The sequence below is a fragment of the Acartia tonsa genome, chromosome 14 (assembly GCF_053477335.1).
Source record: "Acartia tonsa isolate MP-2025a chromosome 14, ASM5347733v1, whole genome shotgun sequence".
In the NCBI taxonomy this organism is placed as follows: Eukaryota; Metazoa; Arthropoda; class Copepoda; order Calanoida; family Acartiidae; genus Acartia; species Acartia tonsa.
The window spans coordinates 13046203-13067530 of record NC_137273.1 but is presented as its reverse complement, the minus strand read 5'-3'; the positions used below and the strand labels follow the sequence as shown (position 1 = coordinate 13067530).

The 21328-nt window shown below is 32.7% G+C and overlaps 1 protein-coding gene across 14 annotated transcripts in view; it reads left to right on the top strand.

Moving 5' to 3' along the window:
- The window catches only part of Dg (Dystroglycan), a 30843-nt gene extending 9963 nt beyond the window's left edge, over positions 1 to 20880 (top strand). For 7 of the 14 annotated variants that reach the window (XR_013875115.1, XR_013875108.1, XR_013875118.1 and 4 more), the window contains 21 exons: positions 509 to 616; positions 851 to 920; positions 2390 to 2498; positions 3090 to 3192; positions 3561 to 3698; positions 4181 to 4262; positions 4651 to 4760; positions 6345 to 6470; positions 6782 to 6912; positions 8123 to 8191; positions 9551 to 9641; positions 11578 to 11661; positions 12033 to 12141; positions 13977 to 14109; positions 14375 to 14447; positions 14756 to 14873; positions 15196 to 15291; positions 16113 to 16173; positions 17233 to 17613; positions 17907 to 20065; positions 20366 to 20880. Coding sequence is in view for 2 of the 14 variants with exons in the window: in XM_080148959.1 (XP_080005085.1) it covers positions 509 to 616; positions 851 to 920; positions 2390 to 2498; positions 3090 to 3192; positions 3561 to 3698; positions 4181 to 4262; positions 4651 to 4760; positions 6345 to 6470; positions 6782 to 6912; positions 8123 to 8191; positions 9551 to 9641; positions 11578 to 11661; positions 12033 to 12141; positions 13977 to 14109; positions 14375 to 14447; positions 14756 to 14873; positions 15196 to 15291; positions 16113 to 16173; positions 17233 to 17419 (1998 nt within the window). In the remaining 12 variants the exon portion in view is untranslated. Of the gene's footprint in view, positions 1 to 508; positions 617 to 850; positions 921 to 2389; positions 2499 to 3089; positions 3193 to 3560; positions 3699 to 4180; positions 4263 to 4650; positions 4761 to 6344; positions 6471 to 6781; positions 6913 to 8122; positions 8192 to 9550; positions 9642 to 11577; positions 11662 to 12032; positions 12142 to 13976; positions 14110 to 14374; positions 14448 to 14755; positions 14874 to 15195; positions 15292 to 16112; positions 16174 to 17232; positions 20066 to 20365 lie in introns of those variants that run through there. The other 7 variants (XR_013875109.1, XR_013875114.1, XR_013875112.1 and 4 more) reach the window with 7 other exon arrangements.
- Positions 20881 to 21328: the final 448 nt, after the last annotated feature.

The following is a 21328-nucleotide window of genomic DNA, read 5'->3' as shown; positions in this document are numbered from 1 at the left end:
GGAATTAGTTAATAGAAATATGTTCTTGTCTCTTAAATAGTATCTTACTATTATATCTTTACATTATAACCCTGTTTTAATTGTTCTAGTATCATTTCTGAAATGCAGGGATGTATATTTTTAAAATTGACCATGCTCAGGGGGGGGGGGGGGTGGGGGGAAATAAAAAATAAGTGGTTGGAGGGGGAAAAAATGTAAAAATTAAGAAAACTGAAAACATTTCTTCCATTTCCCCCCCCCCCCCCCCCCTCCTTGGTGAAAATTTTTTTTTTAAATGTGTGGTAGGAGGGATAAAATAAATAAAACATAGAGTTCTTTAAATATTTTTCCATTTTCCCCCCGACTTGGTGAGAAAAAACCAGGGGGGAAAAAATAAAAAATTTTGTAGCCGGGGAAAAAAATAAATCTTGTGCATAATATAATTATACACCCCTGCTGGAATGAGAAGACTAAGTTGCTGAAATTCATATATAACCCTTCTCCATTCTGACGACTAATTGTAATTTAGGATTTGGAGGACGGTGATACTCGAGATTTGAAGCTAGAGATTGTCGAGGCTCGAACTGGCAACAACATTGACAGCCTGGATTGGATCCAATACCTGCCAGATACTCAGGTGAGAATGATAGATTTATCATTATCTCGAATCACACGTAAATGCGCGTTAAAAACTTACTTGGCGCATTCTCTTCAGTGAAGCTTCCTTGTCAATCATTGAATCTTACTATTTTAGATTATTTGTAGACCTTATATCGCTTTTAGCGATATTCAAGCACAACATGTGCGTTCAGTCAGATATTTTTTAAAAATAATCGATTCCTGGATTATTTACTGGATCCTTTGACTTTAGGAGTACATTGCGCTTCCATTGGAATCTGAAGTTGGAACCTGGAGGTTCAGAGTTATTGCTACAGACTCAGGTAAGCACAGGGATAGGTAAATTGGCAGATAGTTTTGTGTAACTTGAATAAAAGTGAATCCGAAAATTGTGACATACGGAAAGACAGAATTTATTCTACTTTGTATAATAGATTGCTTATATCATATGTAACTTTGTATGATAAGTTACAATGATAATAGTTTTAGAATACTTGAAAACTAATATTAATGGTTTTTCCTCATCAACTTATTATATCTAAAGTAGTAAAGATGTATGGTCTGGATTAAAGACCTTTAAAATTGTGGTCTCCATAACATTTTTCTTCAATTCTTTTTGAGATTTTGACTAATAATTTTATTTTTAAAGACAAGCACAAACAGATAGACACCCTACAAGTTTTTTTTAGTAGCGAAGCTACTCTATAATTCACTTTGTCCGTCCGTCAGTCCGTCAGTCAGTCCGTAACGCTATGGGGGAAATGGGATTTACTCAGCTCCTATAAAAGATAGAATGCTGAAATTATTCCCATCATTAAGGAGCACAATTGACTATAAAACATCATTGGCGTTCGGACCGATTTTATATTTTTATATTTTTCACATTTTTCTCCATATCTTCAGTGTTTATGGTCCGATTTTCAAAATTTTTTCAGTTACAGATATCAAAATTAAATTTCCCGTCGTTTAACGGAACAACCATGAAGGCCAGACTGCCTTTTTAGCAGGTTTTAGGCTATTTTTATATTTTTTACATTTTTCTCCATATCTTCAGTGATTATGGTCCGATTTTCAAAATTTTTTCAGTTATAGATATCAAAATTAAATTTCCCGTCTTTTAAAGAAAACAACCATGACGGCCAGACTGCCTTTTTAGCAGGTTTTAGGCTGTTTTTATATATTTAACATTTTTCTCCATATCTTCAGTGTTTATAGTCCGATTTTCAAAATTTTTCAGTTATAGATATCAAAATTAAATTTCCCGTCTTTTAAACAAAATAACCATGACGGCCAGACTGCCTTTTTTGCAGGTTTTAGGCTATTTTTTTATATTGAACACTTTTTTCCATATCTTCAGTGTATATGGTCCGATTTTCCAAATTTTTTAAGTTAAGGATTTAAAAATTCAATTTTTTGTTGTTTTAATAAAACAACCATGACGGCCAGACTGCCTTTTATCAGGTTTTTGGCTATTTTTATATGTTTTACATATTTCCCCATATCTTTGTTTATTTTGATGCAATTTTCAAACTTTTATGGGATATCAGTATCAAAATAATTTTTCCCATTGTTATGAGCATCTTTAATATAATTTACTTTGACCATCGTCATCATGCAAAATAAAACAAGGTTTCATGTGTATTTTATCCAATAAATCTATTCTTGATTTTAGTAAAAACCTTTTAAATCTACCTGTACGTATTCCCATTGACGATTTTTTGTGCTTTGCTACTTATGGATGTTGTCATCCTTGTTTAAAGAATAATCTTTATAAAATTATGTATTCTTATAGGTGGTGAATCAGTTGAAGACGAACAAATATTTGTTGTCAGACAACACTCCAGCTCTAGAGTTTTCCATCATAGCTTCCTACTCAATCTTACCCCCCTTAAATTATGGAGGTAAGTTTATTTACCCCATTAGTAAGTTAGTTTCTATCATAGCCTCCTACTCAATTTTACCCACCTTAAATTATGGAGGTAAGTTTATTTACCCAATTAGTTTCCATCATAGCTTCCTACTCAATCTTACCCCCCTTAAATTATGGAGGTAAGTTTATTTACCCCATAAGTAAGTTAGTTTCTATCATAGCCTCCTACTCAATTTTACCCCCCTTAAATTATGGAGGTAAGTTTATTTACCCAATTAGTTTCCATCATAGCTTCCTACTCAATCTTACCCCCCTTAAATTATGGAGGTAAGTTTTAGGGTCCTTTAAGGATTGAAGGGGGGTTAATTCAACACCCTCATTATCAATTTCAGTTCAAAAAATTAAAGTAAATCCATTTTTTTTTGGGGGGGGGGGTCATTATTTGGGGGAGTAGACCATCCCCAAATATAGTTAAAAACCTTCCCTGGACCTATGAGAAGCTACATTGCAAAGGAGAACAATATCGGCTCTGCTGTTAGAAGATCTTTCAGCACACACAGATAGCCCTTCTGTTACTTTTTATATAAGGATGATACTTTATTTATCAAATGCTTTGTTTTAGTCATAAAATGGAATGGAAGATTGAGATTCTGGAGAAAATATTTTCATATTTTGGAGACAAGGACCCGAGCAAGATCAGTGTCCTGCAGATTGACATGAATCAGGTAGAATACAACTGGAATATACTTTGATTGCATGATCTTTTTATGTTGGTCTCAACTATGAATTATCTCATTAAGGCGAGACTGCTGGCCATAACACTAACGTCAGGTCCAATAATCCAGGACAACTGAGGGGAGCCAAATCTCTCCTTTGCTGTTCAAATACCCGGGGTATATAGTTAAGTAACACCCATCAGATAACCAACTCTTTTGCATCACCTTTGCCTGACATAGCAGCAGTAGGAACCATTTTAAACGTCTTTAATTATTACGCAATGTTAAGCCGAGATGGTCGCGGTTGTTTGTAATCTATATCCATTTTGATTTATAGGTACAAGATTAGTTTTCAATAACTTTTATTTTATTATCAGGATGATATTATGTTCCGCTGGACGAATGAGAGTGTACCTGTGCGAGTGTGTCCAAAGCAGGATATCTTGAACATGTACAACTCTATGAAGAACCAAGGAGGCAATACTGTGGCCCCGGAACTAGTCAGGGCTTTCCAGGTAAATAGCAAGATTTCTAAATAGATGGATTTAAGATGGATAGATTGGTAGACGAATTTGATCTTATTTTTAAGCGTGAATATTTCTATAAAGAATCTAAAGTCAATATTTCAGGAAGTGTTTTTTTTGTTTGTTTATTCTTTTGTAATGTAGGTTCACGATTTTTAATTTTAATTCTTTTTCCATTAGTACTCCCTCATTATATCATTTCCCCTAATAGAATTGCCTAAAAGCATCCAGAGAGGTGAAGTAAAACTTTTATCAGTTCAGTGGTTAGCGAGATATTAACGGACAAGCAGACAAAATGGGTCTCTAGGAGCACTTGATAGAAGGTGGCATGGGTGGGGGGGTCATTCTTATTTCTAAAAAGTTACACTGTAAAGGAGAACCATAACGGGTTGCGAGATACTTCGGTAAACACGAACTGATACAGATCCTGTTACTTTAAAAAAAATTTTATTATTTCCAAATTAACTTTTCAGAATGATTTCCGAGTAAATGACGTGGAGCTGGCTTTCAAGGGGCTATGTAAAGATAGACCGGTCACTAACAAGGAGGGACAAGGTAACAAAAATAATAAATAATAGTTATTTCTAGCATCGTTTAATAGACAGATTTCCGTGGATATTAAAATTAAATATAAGATTAAAATCAGTTTTGTAGCCCCAACGGGCCGAAGGTAAAACTGGTATTAATCTCATGATTTTTAGTTTTGATATTCATGGAAAAATGTCTCTAATACGATGCTATTCGCGATTTTTCAGTATGACTGAGAACCAGTTCTAATCCAGCGGATATTAATCAGTTTCGAAGCCATATGAAAAAAAACATTAGAATTAACTTTGGTGCCATTTAAAAATGGTATTTTGTTAACTAGCATGCTCACTATATTATTTCAGCGGTTAGTTTTTGAATGGTGAAAAAGAATGATCACATGATTTCTTTATTTTAGAAGGAACTTCAGCTAAGCTACCTCCATCTGGTTTTGATAACTCCATGCCTCAGATTATTAATCCTGTTGATAAATTAAATGTCATGGCTGGCGAGCTGCTTCAATATCAGGTTAGATGGACAGATAGATAGATTAATCGATGGATAATAAAAGATGGGTAGATTAATATTCTATTATATAAAGTAGTAAGGTGATTTTGTCTGTAGCTTAAGATTTCAATAACTACTAAACCTATTGAGTTAGGGTGTTCCATAGCGTAGTGGACCGTGGTTAGCGCACTACGCTGTGATTGAGAGAAACCGAGTTCAAGTCCCCACATAGACTTTGCAATTGGTTGACAAATGCTGTCGCAATTTGTCAAATATGATCACGCAACCTTCTCCGAGATCCCCTTAGGTTGTAAAGAGGGAGATTTGTAGAAAGTTAGTTCTCCAATTTAGGGAAGCTTCAATTCACATGGTATTGGGATGGTTTTACTTCTACATAAAGAAGTGGGTCACCTTAGCGGGATAACAGGCTTGTTCACTCTGAAACAATCATCTAATTAGATCCAGTCATGCATCATCAATAAACATAAATCTGACAACATTGCATTAACGACATATTAATCTTGGCAGCTGCTGATTCTTCTTATATTTGCAGCTGGCTTTATTCTTGATAAATCTAAGCTCTTACAGCTTATTGTCTTCAGTAGATACATTATTAGGGTCATCATCTTGTCCATTAAGATCTTCTTCTTAGTCTATAAGTAGGAAGAATATAGATCTGCGCTAGACTGGAATGATGTCTAGCGATTTTTATGCCCTTCAAATACAGAGCAGCCCTAGATAATAGGGGCGCAGGCGCTTTTAAAAAAAAATATAGAGGAGGCTATTGAAGGCGATATACTTATAGAATGGATAGATAGATAAAGGAAAATGTCAATAAACCACTAATACTAGAGACGTTAAAAATGGTACCTACTGCCAGGGTTTCGGATCCGCATTGATTTTTTGCGGATCCGGATCCGGATCCTCAAAATTTGGTCAGTGCGGATCCGGATCCGGTTCCGGATCCTTGACAATAAAAATAAAATCACCAAACTTTTCAAAATATTTTTTCTTTAATTCGAAGTCAAAAATACTTTTAATTTTCAAGTCTGACCCTAAACCTTAAAGATTGACTCTCATCAAGAGAATGTCTGAGATTTTATATAACTTTAGGTGGATTTTTCCATTTTTTCCCGCATTTTTTTTGAGTCCAAGGATCCGGATCCGGATCCTTGGACTCGAAAATATGCGGATCCTTGCGGATCCGGATCCGGATCCGAAACCCTGCCTACTGCTGTTATGGCTATTAATAACACTTACAATAGGGTCAATTCCTTGGCACTTAATTTGGCGAAATTTAATTTCCATGCAGTTAGGGCTTCTAGACATGAGCCATGTAATCAAAGGTTTAGTTGTATGTCAAGTATTACTGTACAGTGTACAGTCTACCCAATACCCATGGGTGATAGAAGAAAAAAAAATCAATAAACAAATTGGATCATTGAAAGAAAACGAAGTAGTTTGTTTCGAAGGGGGGCTCTAACCCTGTTGGGCAATCATTAACATTTACTTAACCTATCCTAACTTAAAATAACTTATCAAAAGCTACTGTGAAAATACGAAACCCTCTACTTCATTTTCTTTCCATGAACGAATAAATTTTAGGTTCCTGAGGACTTATGTTCTGACCCAGAGAACGGAAAGACCCGTTACCTGGACCTAAGCCTACTAACCAAGCACAGGCTGGAGGTCACACAGGACAACTGGCTACAATTCGATAAGAAAAATCAGGTAAAATCATGAGAAAATACAACAATTTGTAAATGGACTCACGGACGTTCAGGTAATAAATTAGAGAGTTTCTACGCTTCTGAAAATGTACCTAATTAAAATGTAACAGGAATCATCATGCCAATTTTGAAATGGGTCCCTCAATTTTAGAAAAGCTTCGCTTAAAAATATCAGCTTTAAAAACAAATACAGTGTAATATTTTAAAATGTAAACAAGATTTTCATCTAGTCTCTAAAAGTTTCAATTAACATGATTAGATGGGTACTGGTAGTCCCTTGTCCCTTGATTATTGTTTACGTTTAAAATTTAGGAGTTTTACGGAGTTCCCCTAGAGGGTGATGTTGGCCGTGAGGCGTATCAGCTTGTTTGTGCGGATAGCCAGGGGCTTATGGCTATTGATGGTATTGAAGTTCATGTCGTTGGCCGTCCTTTTGATGAAAGGTATTAAAAGAATGATAGAAGAAAGATACATGTAGAATGTAGATGGATAGATAGAAAGATTTATAGATTGATAGCTTAAAGGAACCATGCAAGAAATATACCGCTTTAACTGCTGAAAGACTGCCACGAGTAGACCCAATTCCTAAAATTTGAAGCATCCAGCTTCAAAAACAAAAAAGTTATAACCATTTCATAATCATATATTTGGTACAATGAAAATTTTGAAAGTTTTTCATTGCTAATAATAGAATTTTCATTATTAAATAGGTACGTCGCTTAGAATGAAAATTATTAGCTTATTTTTGGCAGAAACTTAATATGCCAGTAACTGATTTTTACAAAAAAAACACTCTTTATAGTCAAAATCGTAAAAAAAATCAGTTTAATTTGCGTTGTATTGAAAGTACTGTAGCATGAGAATGCCAGCCTTTAGGATTTCCAGCCAATCAGAATTCTGATTCCGCGCTAAGTCCGCTGAACATATGTATTACTTACATTAGTTTAATTTTTTCCCTCTTATGATTTTACGCTTTCAAACTCAATTTAAACCAAATTTTTAAAAGACATTTTGACTATGAAAAGGTGTGTTTTTATTGTTAAAATGTTATCAGTTACTGGCAGTCTAAGTTTCTGACAAAGATAACCTTTTAATTTTGCTTCCAGACGACGTAATTTAATATTGAAATGTCTGAAATTTTTTTTTGTTATTAAAGCTGGAGGCTTCAAGTTTTGGGTATTGGGTCTACTCGTGGCAGTCTTTCAGCAGTTAAAGCGGTATATTTCTTGCAGGGTTCCTTTAAGGCCATTGTTGGCATTGAAGGTTATGTTTTTGCCACACTTGATGAAAGGTATCAAAGATAGATTGATAAGTAGATAGATAGATATATAGATCAATAATTAGGTTGAGATTGTGGCTTTAGATAGAGGTATCTCATAGTTGGGAATTTTAATTAAAAGTAAAGAATTACAAGAATTATAGATTGATAGTCAGGCTATGGCATTTTAGTACACGTTTTAAGACGTAATTTGGTAAGATATTTTAGATGGACGTAAGATAAACTGATGGCTGGATTTAAGTATGTTGAAATAGTTTGATATAGAGATAAATAGATTTAACAGGAGAAAAAGATAATCAAATAAATTTTGAAAAGATATACATTTGTAGTGTACAACTCTATGATACAGCTACTCTAAAACTATTAATTTTCAGGTTTAATTTGGAGTTTGTTTTTGTATTCAACGAAACTTTAGATGATGGACAACGATTAGTTAATAATAGGTTAGTAAAATAGTTAATTCTTTCATCGTATAATAAACCGCTTTCCGCGGATATAGAATGTACAATTATAAAATTAAAACCAGTTTTTTAGCCCCGAGGTGCCGAAGGCACGGGCTAAAAAAAAACTGGTTTAAATCTTATGATTGTACATTTTTATATTCGTAGAAAGCGGTTTATAATACGATGCTAGACATAGTTTTTTCGAATGGATAGGAACCGGTTCTCATCCATACGAAAAAACTATGTCTAGCATCGTATTATATCCATTTTTCTACAATTGTACATTCTATATCCGCGGAAAGCCGTTTATAATAAGATGAAAGAAATAACTATTTTTTCACCCTGGCCAATTTATCTTATTTATGTCATTTTTCAGGGGTGTATATTCTGCACAATATTTTTTTTCCCCGTCTCCAAATTTTGTATCCCCCCCCACCTAGTTTTTTCCCACCAAGTAGGAGAAAAATGGAAAAATATTTAAAGAACTCCATATTTTATTTATTTTATCCCTCCTACCACACATTTTTTTAGTTTTTTTTCATCAAGGAGGGAGGGGGGGGGGATGGAAAAATGTTTTCAGTTTACCTTTTTACATTTTTTCCCCTCCAACTACTTATTTTTTATTCCCCCCCCCCCCTGAGCAGGGGATCCCATTTAGAATATACACCCCTGTCATTTTTTCTCCTTACTGATTTAGTTAGTTTGATGAACAACGCAACGATAAGTCACTAATAGTTTAGTAGTAATCATTTTTTTCACTTTTTATTAGCCGCTCTCTACCTATTTTCAAAGGGGTTTGGTAGAAACTTCAGTCTTTCTAAAAATAAGTACGGTTGCTGTTTGTCAGACTATGATATATTTGGCTTATCTTCATCTGTTTATAATTTCTTTTAAACAAGCTTTTATAAATTGTTTTGCGTCCGTTTTTAGAGTAAGTCTTGTATGTCAAAACAGGGTTTCGGATCCGGATCCGGATCCGCAAGGATCCGCATATTTTCGAGTCCAAGGATCCGGATCCGGATCCTTGGACTCAAAAAAATGCGGAAAAAATGGAAAAATCTACCTAAATTTATATAAAATCTCAGACATTCTCTTGATGAGAGCCAATCTTTAAGGTTTAGGGTCAGACTTGAAAATTAAAAGTATTTTTTACTTCGAATTAAAGAATAAATATTTTTTGAAAAGTTTGGTGATTTTATTTTTATTGCCAAGGATCCGGAACCGGATCCGGATCCGGATCCGCACTGACCAAATTTGGAGGATCCGGATCCGCAAAAAATCAATGCGGATCCGAAACCCTGAAAATATGTGTTTTTCCATGTAAATTAAGCTTGTTTTCATGTTAATTATAATTTTTAGAGTTGCTCTGATAAAGACAATAGCCAGAATCTTCAGTGATCCTGATACCAGACACGTTGTACTCAAACATGTTGACCCTTATACTTTACAGGTAGTTTTTATTATTTTTAGGTACATAGTGTACATTTTAAGACATTATGGTACACAGTATACAAGTAAAAAAGGGCGTAAGTGTACATGATCTCAACAGGGGGGAGGGAGGGTGGTTCTCTGGAACCACTCGAAAAACCGTTCAGATATTTTTAAAATGAGCATTTATAGGTATAAATAGCGTTTATACCTAAACGACATATATCTGTAAAGGGTAGAGTTCTGTAGTGGAAGAAATTGATTAGGATACCTTAAAATGATCAGATTAGATTCTAATGGAGTCACTGAAATCTAAACTGAACCCATCTTAATTTAGGCCCTAGTCAACCCCCCAATATTATATGTGTATAGTATTGATACATTACAAAGCGTACAATATATACAGCATGACCCTCGAAAAAGTTTTTTTAAGCATCTGCTGCAGCCTATATTTCTCAATAAAAAGATTCATATGTACTTGTTCTCTATCATTTTCTACATCAAAGGATATCAAAATATTTTTTTTACATCAATTAACAGCCGAGATTTTTAAAGCCAAAGTTTGGAAAAAGTGCTTGAGAAACTGGATATTGCTAAATATTTCTTAGTTTTTTATTAGTATATTACTTTTTATGAACCAGTTAAAAAACAAATAAGAAAGAAGAGCAAGTTTACAATTGATACCTTTTTTATTGCATTAAAAAATGTTAGTTTTACATACAAAAAAACTTACTTTTCAAAATTTCATTAAATGCATTTTTTTCCTTATACCCATACAATATAATTCATAATTGTTTTTTAACTTATTTTGATAAAATAAAAAGTGTTTGATTTCTGTTTATGTAAACTTTCAATTTGCTACTATTTTTTATAGGATTTCTTTCTGTAAGGGTGTTTTTGCAATTTACACTAATCTAAAAATGCCTTTTAGAGCAAGTGAAAAAAGTGCTTTCAGCATGAAATAAATTTCTTGGAAACATCTTTATATAAGTTTTATAAAAAGTATTGAAATTATGAGGAAAACACGTCATTTCACTTTAAAAAAACATTTTTCTTGAAAAGTTACTTTTTCCTCAGCCACTTTTTCAAAACTTTGGCTCTAAAAATCTCAGCTGTTAATTTATGTAAAAAAAATATTTTTATATCTACTTATGTGGAAATCTACAGAGAACAAGGACATATACATTTTTTGATAATTCATTGAAATAATGGGCTGCAGATGCTTAAAAAAAACTTTTTCGAGGGTCATGCTGTATAGTAGGGTTGGCAATCCGAATCCAAATCCGGAATCCGTTTTTTAATAGCGGATTCGGATTCTTAATTGGTAGGCTAAAATTAGCGTCTTGAGTTTTTTCTTTCAACTCCCCCTTTTTGAAGGCAAAGATTATCATCATTTTATATTATATCTTTTAAAATCTGGTTCGATTATCGGAAGTGGATTATAGAGACCACCAAGAACATTAATTTTTAGGACATATGTAGCACTTAAATAAAAGCCTTTTAAAATAGAAACCGGAATCCGCCAAAAATAAGAATCAGGAATCCGCGGGAATCCGCCATTTTTTGGACGAATTCTTTTAAGAATCTAAATCCGGTCCAAAAAATTTACGGATTGCCATCCCTAATATATAGAGAACGGCTGCTTACCTGCTATTTTGATGTGGCCAGCCTAGTTCTCTATTGAGCCGACAGACATTGTAATTGAGCGGTCTGAAAAAATTGAAAATCTATTTTTTTAAAAAGCCTTTTAAAATATTGCTAGAATCCGGATCCGGAATCCGCGGAGAATCCGTTTTATTTTTGGACGGATTCTTGTGAGAATCCGGTCCAAAAATTAGACGGATTGCCATCCCTGGTACATGCGATACATTAGTGTACATCACAGTGCTTTTGATATAAAATCAAACCTACGACAAGTATTTTTTACCTAAACTGAACTAAAGAATCTTTACATTAAGGTTGTTTGGTTCAACAAGACTATAGAAGACCAAAACTGCCCAAGAAAATGGTTAAGACAGACCAAGAACTTCTTATTAGACAAGGTAATTTATTTTTGTGAGTCTCTTTGCCGTTGTTGAATGTTGATAGGATTTTAAATTTTTCCTTGACTTAAATGTATAAAATAGATATTTATCGCATCGTATTATAGACAGCTTTCCACGGATAGTAAAAGTTATAAGATTTTTTACAGTTTTGCAAGCCCCGAGGGGCCGAAAAAACAGGTTAACAAATATGGAATTGATTTTTATGATTTTTATTTTATTATTCATAAAAAGTTGTCTAAAATACAATGCTATGCATAATTTTTCAGTATGGCTGAGAACCGGTATTAATCCTGCGGATATTTTAGAGGTTTATTTTCTCAATTTAAATGCCTAAGTTTACAAGAACACTAATCTTGTTTATTTTCTAGGACAACATTCCCCGTCAGCATGTGTCCCAGTCCTTTGCTCCAGACTTCCATCTAACTGATGTTAAACTTGTGGAGCTTGGAGCATGTATTGATAGAGAGGCTGAAACAGGTTCATAGATTGATAGATAGACATATGGATAGTCGGATAGAAAGACAGATTGAAACATCTAACTGATGTTAAACTTATGGAGCTTGGAACTTGTATTGATAGAAAGGCTAAAACAGGTTAACTGTGAGAAAGATAGACATATTTATGGATAGTCAGATAGAAAGACAGGTTGAAACATCTAACTGATGTTAAACTTGTGGAGCTTGGAGCATGTATTGATAGAGAGGCTGCGTAAATAGAAATGAAACACACCTTTGTGTACAGTTGTGCTGGTATGACCCACTAGTGGGCCGTCCGGTGAAGGATCTGTAGGCTTCCTTCTATGGCGGCTCCAACTCGGGTCTCAGGGTAAACAGTAAGAATGTGATTGCACCAAAACGCTCAAGCGAACATTGATCTGAAGTAAGAGAAGACCCTGTCACAATCTGTACACAGCCACTGAGAAGATAAACATCTAATTGGACAATAGATGGATATAATCACATTAGGACAATGGTACATTGTAACAGAGGCTCTCTCACAAAATAAAATGTTTATTAGATTAAAAATATTTTCTTAATTCTAAATGTATAAGTGTCTATTTCACTGTAGAAAATGCTGAATAAAAATGTTTTAAAATTCGAGATAAAATACATATGATAAAATGATTAAAACTTGAAATGCCTTTAAGTAAATAAAATGCTAAAAAGTCTTTGATAAAAAACCAATAAAAATTCAAAATGTGTTTAAATAAATTGAGCCTCTATGTTAAAGAATATTAATATAGGTTTCATTGTAGGAACACTTTGGTTGTAGATTAATCTTCTAAATTATTCTATGATTGACTATATTGCTTGATTCTATTGCAACTTTGTTCTGTGGAATTAAACTTTGGTTTTCATTGAAGAAATGTTGATATTCCAATTGTTTCAGCACCACCTAAACAATGGAATATTACGCTGAAAGAGGTTAATTGCTAAATAGAAAGACATATAGATAGTCAAATAGAAAGACAGATTGAAACATCTAACTGATGTTAAACTTGTGAAGCTTGGAGCTTGTATTGATAGAGAGGCTGAAACAGGTTCATAGCTTGATAGATAGACATATAGATAGACAGATTGAAACATCTAACTGATGGTTAAACTTGTGGAGCTTGGAGCTTGTATTGATAGAGAGGCTGAAACAGGTTAATTGCTAAATAGAAAGACATATGGATAGACAGATTGAAACATCTAACTGATGTTAAACTTGTGGAGCTTGTATTGATAGAGAGGCTGAAACAGGTTCATAGCTTTATAGATAGACATATGGATAGTCGGATAGATAGACAGATTGAAACATCTAACTGATGTTAAACCTGTGGAGCTTGGAGCATGTATTGATAGAAAGGCTGAAACAGGTTAACTGTGAGATAGACATATGGATAGATTTATAGATAGTTATCTAACTAAGATAAGCGGATTGAATGATAGTTAAAAAAGAGGATCAACAGTAGCTTAGGAAAGGTCGATTTTGGTATTGGAATTTGGTATCAACACCTACTGATTAAACATTGTATAAGAAATAAAAAAAATATAAAAAAATTATTACACTTAAGAAAGGTAGAAGGAGGGGGGATGATTACACATATTCATCCAATGATTTAGGGGGTCCTTTCTAGGGGAGGGGGGCTGATTTTTTTATTTCCAAGTATAGCTTCATGCATCTTTTAAAACTTAACCTTGACTAAGCGCTTATAACAAATATGGCCAGTCAGCGTTTTATGACATTACCTGCCGAATTATGCTTTAGAATTGTATTTAACACGAATATTTTTATTGCTGCGCTACTTTTAATTTTTTATTCTTTTTCAGACCCACAAGAGGATGGCGACCTGCCTTTCTTCCCCTCTAGCCATGAAGAATACATTCTGACCTTCCTTGTGCCTGCCCTTATCATCATTGCCATGCTTCTATTGGCTATTCTTATTGCCTGCCTTCTTCATAGGTAAACAGATAGATTGTAAGACAGTAAAAAGATAGATAGATGAACAGAAAGATAGATAGATAGTTGGACAGATATATTGATGGATAGATAGATGAATAGAAAGGTTGACTTTTAAATGCCTCCGCTTATTAGAATTGTGATTCTTCTATTTCAGTACAGTAGTGAATTTAGGGAAATAGCTGGTTCAGAACCGGTTTTTATTCAGCAAAACTGATATGGAATTGTAATTGGCTCATATATATTCTAATATGGTTGTTTTTTTTAGGAAAAAGCGGGCTGGAAAGATGGACATGTTCAAGCCAGAAGCTCTACCCCCCAGGATTCCAGTTATCCTCCAGGTACAGATTAGAATATTCAATCAATTTTGCCTGGTAGAATACGACGTTGTTATGACATTTTCCAATGGATATAAGATTTTCTATGGTCTCTGTATTTGTAAGTCGAGTGACTTTGCTTCTGAAGGGGAGAAAAATAGTAATAACACCCTAAGAAATATGAACTTGAACATATCCTGAATAGGATAACCTAGTTGAGCCAGCCTAAAAAGGTTTCTTGTGACAGAAAAAAATCCTCACTGTAAAGATAAACCACATTGGTTCAGCGGTTTGTGAGATTTTAAGATTCATCCATATTTTTTTTTGAACAGGATGAGTTGAATGATGACAATTTCAACAGTTGCAAGCAACCAATCATTTTGAGGGAAGATAACGGCAACATTGGTCCTGCCATGGGTGGAAGTATGGCTACTATGGGTAGTATGCAAGGTAATAGAGTCGTTGTGTTGAGTGTGTTGACATGCATTTGAATGCGATACAACTAAATAATATGTTTTGTTATTTAATGGATAATTTAACACTAGATTGCATAAGGATCACTTAAGATGAAAAGGAAAAAAGACTTTTTTGGGGGGCATTTATCTTTGGAGTTAGGTTTTACTCTTCCCCAAAATAGTCATAGCAATCTAAGAAACTATTAGAAGCTACATTGTATAGAAAACCATATTGCGGTTTACGATAACCTTTGTATATCCCACAGATAGAAACTGATCTTGTTACTTCTGAGGATGATAACCAAAAATGTTTGTAGGTGGAATGATGGGAGGTGGTTATCAACAAAGCAGTTTTGCCAAGCCTCCAAATTATTATGGCAGCAGAGGAAACAGGCTGGAAGAAGATTTCTCTGGTAAGGTGTTGTTTTATTTTGACTAGTGTTATTATTGGTTAGGTATGACTATTCAAGCTATTGAAGGATAGGACAATATTTATTAGTGATGGCATTCCGTCGAATTTTTGGGCCGGATTCGCATTCCGGATTCTTAAAAGAATCCGTCAAAAAAAGTGGCGGATTCCTTGCGGATTCCGGATTCGGATTCCGGATTCTAGCAGTATTTTAAAAGGCTTTTTAAAAAAATTAAGTGCTACTTATGTCCTAAAAATTAATGTTCTTGGTGTTCTCTATAATTCACTTCCGAGAATCGAACCAGATTTTAAAAGATTTTTTTATACAATGATGATAATCTTTGCCTTCAAAAAGCGAAAGTTGTAAGAAAAAACCTAAGACGCTAATTTTAGCATAGCAATTAAAGATCCGGATTCCAAAATTGTCCCAAAAATTGGGCAAATTCCGGATCCGGATTGCCAACCCTAATATTTATATCCTCATTCAATTACGCCTACAGTAAATGAAAATTATGAATTGTTAAGTTTGAACTATAATAAATATTTAATAATAGTGCGAAAGTTTTTAGGCGAACGAATAAGAGAATACGTTTCTGATTATTTAAGTTACAATAATATAGATTTATTTATAATTAATCATTAAAAATCATCAAATATGCATTCTTATTTTATTCTATATCATATGAAAATTAAGTCCGTTAGCTAGTCTGTCTAGCTCGTGCTTCAAATAAAGAATTACAAGTAGCTTCTGGTGGATTTAGGCTATTTTTCCCAGAAAGACATCCTTCCTGCAAAGTATAATCCTTTTAAATATTTTTGTTATAGAAAGTGAATCTCTAGTTAATGGATCTTCTACAATGCCGCGCAACATGATGCACTATTCAAGGTAAGCAGTTTGATTGATTGATTTTGCAATAATGCCGCGTTATAGCGTTTTCTTTACATGTTGGTTGATTTTTGATGATTATATGATATTTTGATCTTTGAATTTACCGAGAGTGTTCTGAAATATTAATACTAATTAAAAGACTAGTGGCTACAACTAGAGTCTACTTTACAAATACAAAAAAAGCTGAAAATACCCCCTATAACCCCTGTAGAGTTTTTTTCACACTCCATTATCCCTTCCCCCTTGAAGACTAACATATTATGCACAAAACTGTAAATAATCGGAAGTAACATATGTTATCTCTAAGAAATGAGGATTTTTATAATTTCATACTTAATGTATTACTCTGCATTACTTGAAATTTTAAAATTATCTTCATTCCTTGTATTTGAAAAATCCACCAGAACAAACACATTGTTGACCCTACACTGTAAAAAAACCTCCAATTAACATGAATCCTAAGACACAGACATATTTGGAACTGGAATGGATATAGAATACGTGGATATTGGGAATGGAATTTTTGTCGTCAATTTAGGTTGCTTATATATTCCTCAGATATTGGATAATACGTTCCTCCATGGTCAGGTTAGGGAAAAGGATAAAGTCACAAGGTGGTCGAATAGGGGGTTTCATTATGACAGCCAGCTGGGAGAAACATTTTATCAGGGTATGCGAAAATCTCTCACAATATCCACATATTCTATATCCATTAGAACAAGGCAAATTTTCCACTTTTTTCCAATATTTGTGTTTTAAGTATACTCGTCTTTTACCTTACTAACCAAAAATAAAATGCAGGGGTGTATATTCTGCACAAGATATTTAATTCCTTCCCCCTAGTTTTCTCCCAAGGAGGCGGGGAAAATTACAGTACTCTTTATTAAATTCATTTTTCCCCTCCCACATAATTTTCTTTTTTTCATCCCCCCCCCCCTCCCCCCCAAGAAGGGAAATAAATGGAAAAATGTTTTCAGGTCTTTTTATTTCCCCCCTCCCCCTTTTAGCAGGGGATCCCATGCAGAATGTACAGCCCTGATATTAAAATGTTATCAGGCCGCCGCCGGTCAGCCTCGAGTTTTGTGACCAGAACAGTTTGGCGCGCTCGGGCAGCAGTAGGCACCATCGGCCCCCTCCCGGGGCGGGAGGTAGCCTTATTCCCGGCGGCTTAGCGGGCACCGGGGGCGGGTCACTGTACAGAAAGCCGCCCCACCACTTACAACAGCACTATTTTAACCCATAGGATTCGTATTACTAATCTTAGCAGGGGTGTATATATACACAATTTCTCAATTGCCCTTTTAACCCCTGTATAGGGATAAAATGGGACAGAAATCATGAAAAAAACGGGCAAGAAAAACATCAAGCTATATGTATAACCTTGTTGGATTAAAAATAACAAGCTATATTTTAATTAGATTTATTATACAGTTAAAAGTTGACAATTTCCTTAAAAATGTTTAAATATTAATGGATCATGATCCGCAGGATTAGAATTGGCTCCAAGCCATGCTGAAATTATTTATCGTATCGTTTTATGGCAAGTTTTCTACGAATATTAAAATTAAAACCAGTATTCTTGTGCCACTCGGGGCTATTAGAACTAGTTTTATCATATTTTTTATTCTAATATCCGCGGAAATCTGTCTATAATACGATACGATATAATTGATTTTGGGAAAAGATATCATTTAACAAGAAATAGTTTCTTTTGAATTGTTAATTTTTAGCTGTTTGTTTTTAAATTTTTAGTGTACTTTACTAACAATCATTTGAAAATAATCAATAAAAATTTAAATAGTAGAATAGTTATTTATCGCATCGTATTTTAGACAGCTTTCCGCGGATATTAAAATGTAAAATAATAAGATTAAATCTAGTTTTTTTTAGCCCTAAGGGTCTGAAGGCACGCCCTGACAAAACAGATATTAATTTTAAGATTTTTTTTTTTAAAATCGTGTAAAATTTTCTGTAATACGATGCTATAAATGTTGTTTCATAATGGACGAGAACCGGTTCTAATCCAGCGTATATGAATCGTTTTCGAAGCCACACTTGAATATTAATTCTTATAGATCTAGTCAGTGTCGAAATAAGTGAAAAAAAAATAGAATACTTTTAAAGCATAATTAAGACACTAAAAAATATTTTATAAAAATAATATTATAAACATATCATAACATAGTAAAACAAATTAAGATGATTTCATTCTGTTTTTTAAATGCCTTTACTAAATTATATAAATGTTAAAATAATGATCTCAAATAAAGTAAACCTTACCAATTCAATTTTGTTATAGAATAAAGTAAAATATAATTAAATAGCATTTTGCTCAAATTTTTAAAACTTTGACATAATAGACATTTACAATTTTTACAACATTATTATACAGGGTGTCATGCAGAAATTGTCCAAATCGTAATGCTTATAATATCCATTATGATGTTATACAATTTTTAAAGGATTAGGTAGAGTAGATGAAAGATTAGTACCAAAAGTTTTATAATATTATTTTCTTATTCTTTGGCTTAACAACTTTGGGGACTTTCATGAGATTATGAGTGATTGGTTCATGAAGTTAAGGTTCCAAACGTTTCAACCACTAATTGTAATAAACAGAAGGGGTAATTTTGTTTAGCATCAATTTATCGGCCATTGTCCTTTTCCCTTTAATCCCTTGTATAAAACTTTACATATTTGACTGGTTTGAATAAATTGACTTGGGTAATTTAGGTAAGACACCCTGTATCTTAATAAAATACACCAATTTTGTATCTGAAGAATTATTAATTGTTTTTTGTATTATCTTACTAACTTCTTAAACAGTTTGTTTCAATGTTAAGAATCATTTTTGTTAATATTTTAATTTTTTAACAAACAGATATTTCAAAAAGTGCAATTTTTCAATATTTTTGAGGCAACTTGTAAAATTTTTGTTTGTGTATTAATTTTACATTTTATATTAACATTGAAACTTGAAAAGTTCAACTTTTTAAAGTTTAAACTAGTCATTGCAGATCTTATTTGTGTATAAATGTTTAAAAAAAAACAGTATTACAATGATCATAAAATTGATCATGAAAAAAGAATAAAATATTTATACACTAATATTATCCTTATCATGTACTTATTTTCTTTGAAAATTAGAACTTTTTGTTGTTGAAGAAACCAAAGAAAAAAACACCGTATGCGTTATAACCAAGAAAATTAAAAACGCACAAATAATGATTGTTGCTTAATTAAAATGTTATTACGTAGCGCAGCTATTATATAATATGATCTGTAATCACTATTATGACGTATTTTAAAGATTTTTTAAAATTTGTAGAAATGCTGTGCTACTTATTGCTATTGTCAATCTTGTTTTTCAATTAAAAGTGTCAAAATGCCTATTTTTTCTTTCACCCCGTAGAAAACCTCAGCCCGTTTGCGATAGGAAAAGAGGAGTGGAGGTGGGGGGAATTTCTCATCGACCATGCCAAATATATTTTCAAGAACTATTAGTATTAAAGTAAAACTAAGTCTATATTCTTTTTATTGAGGCATGGTTTTGCATCTCCTTTAAATGTTATTTTTGGTTTGCTATTTGGAAAACCCCCCTTCCCCCCCTCCCCTTTTCTTAGTTTTGTGAAATTGCTTTACCTCTCCCCCCCATAAAAATTAACAATGTGTCATTATAAATTGTAAATACTTATTATTAACATTTGAATCTCATTAACTTATGTATAAAGAACATTAACAATTTTTAGACTGATTTTTTTGTTGTAAATTTGTGTCGTATTTTTACTAATATTGTTTTTTTTTTCATTTGTTATACTCCTTAAATCATAATCTAAACCCATCTTTAAACAAATGAATATTAGAAATGATTTAGAATTGTCAAAGAAAAGTATTATTTGAATAGTTTTTTTTTCTCTAGTAGTGCCGTATAAATTTACATATCATAGTACTTAAATCTCTTTTTTATGTTTTTTTTAGTTACAGGGTGTATTAAAATTTTATATTCATATGAAATTCAATTTTTAGACAAAGCTTTCAGATGTTTTAGAATAGAAAAATTATCTGACCATAATTACGAAAGCAAAAAATTATAATTTTTGAACACCCTGTATTATGTTATTTATTTTAGAGCTTTTTGTGTATACATTTTTATTTATTTTTCTATTAAGTTTTTTTTTGTTATTTTTAGGCAAGCCGAAGAAAAAAGCCATCCCTAGCGTACAAAATATCAACTAAATTTTTGTCATTCCATTCAATTGATTCATTATTAGACTGTTTTAGAAAGGGGAAGTTTTATAATAGACTTTTTTGCAAAATGTTATTGGTATCAAAACTTAATTACCTATTTATTAACTTATTTCTCATAATATAATGATTTAAAAATGACATTTTTTTTTTGATATGCTATTGTTATTTATTTCTTAAATAGCAAAACTCATTAAATATGTTTAATGAAACTGACCCTTTCATAAAAACTTAAACAATATTTACTAACCAAAAATTTTAATCTTGCAACAGATTTGTATTAGATTCGGTATAGCTAACAATTTTATATTTTTATTTTATGTAATCATGATTTTATTTTAATAGACATTATTATTATCTTTTTATTATTGTTATTACTAGTAATAATACAAAATTTGATATCATTTTTTTGTTTTTCTATAATCTTTTATCATTATTTGAACCTTAATGTATTTCAGATATTTATTAAAAATGTTGCTTAAAAGTACTAGGCTTTCAACGAGGTAGGTTATAGTGTGATTTAATTAAAGCGTTATTTAAGTACAATATTGGCACAAAAATGGATATAGAATACGTGGATATTGTGAAATAATCTTGCATACCCTATTAAAATATTTCACCCAGCATCCACACGCACTTATGACTAGCTTATTCCCTCCTGAATACAGGGGTGTATATTCTGCACAAGATTAATTTTTTTCCCCTCGTTTTTTCGAGCAAGAAAGGGGATAGAATTGAAAAATATTTTTAAAACTCTTTATTTTATTCATATTATGGGGTCCTACATATTCTTTTAGTTTTTTTCCCCAAAAAGGTGAGAAAAATAGAAAAAATGCTTTCAGTTCTCTTATTTTATACAATTTTTTTCCCCCAACCACATATTTTTTATTTCCCCCTCCCCCCCCCC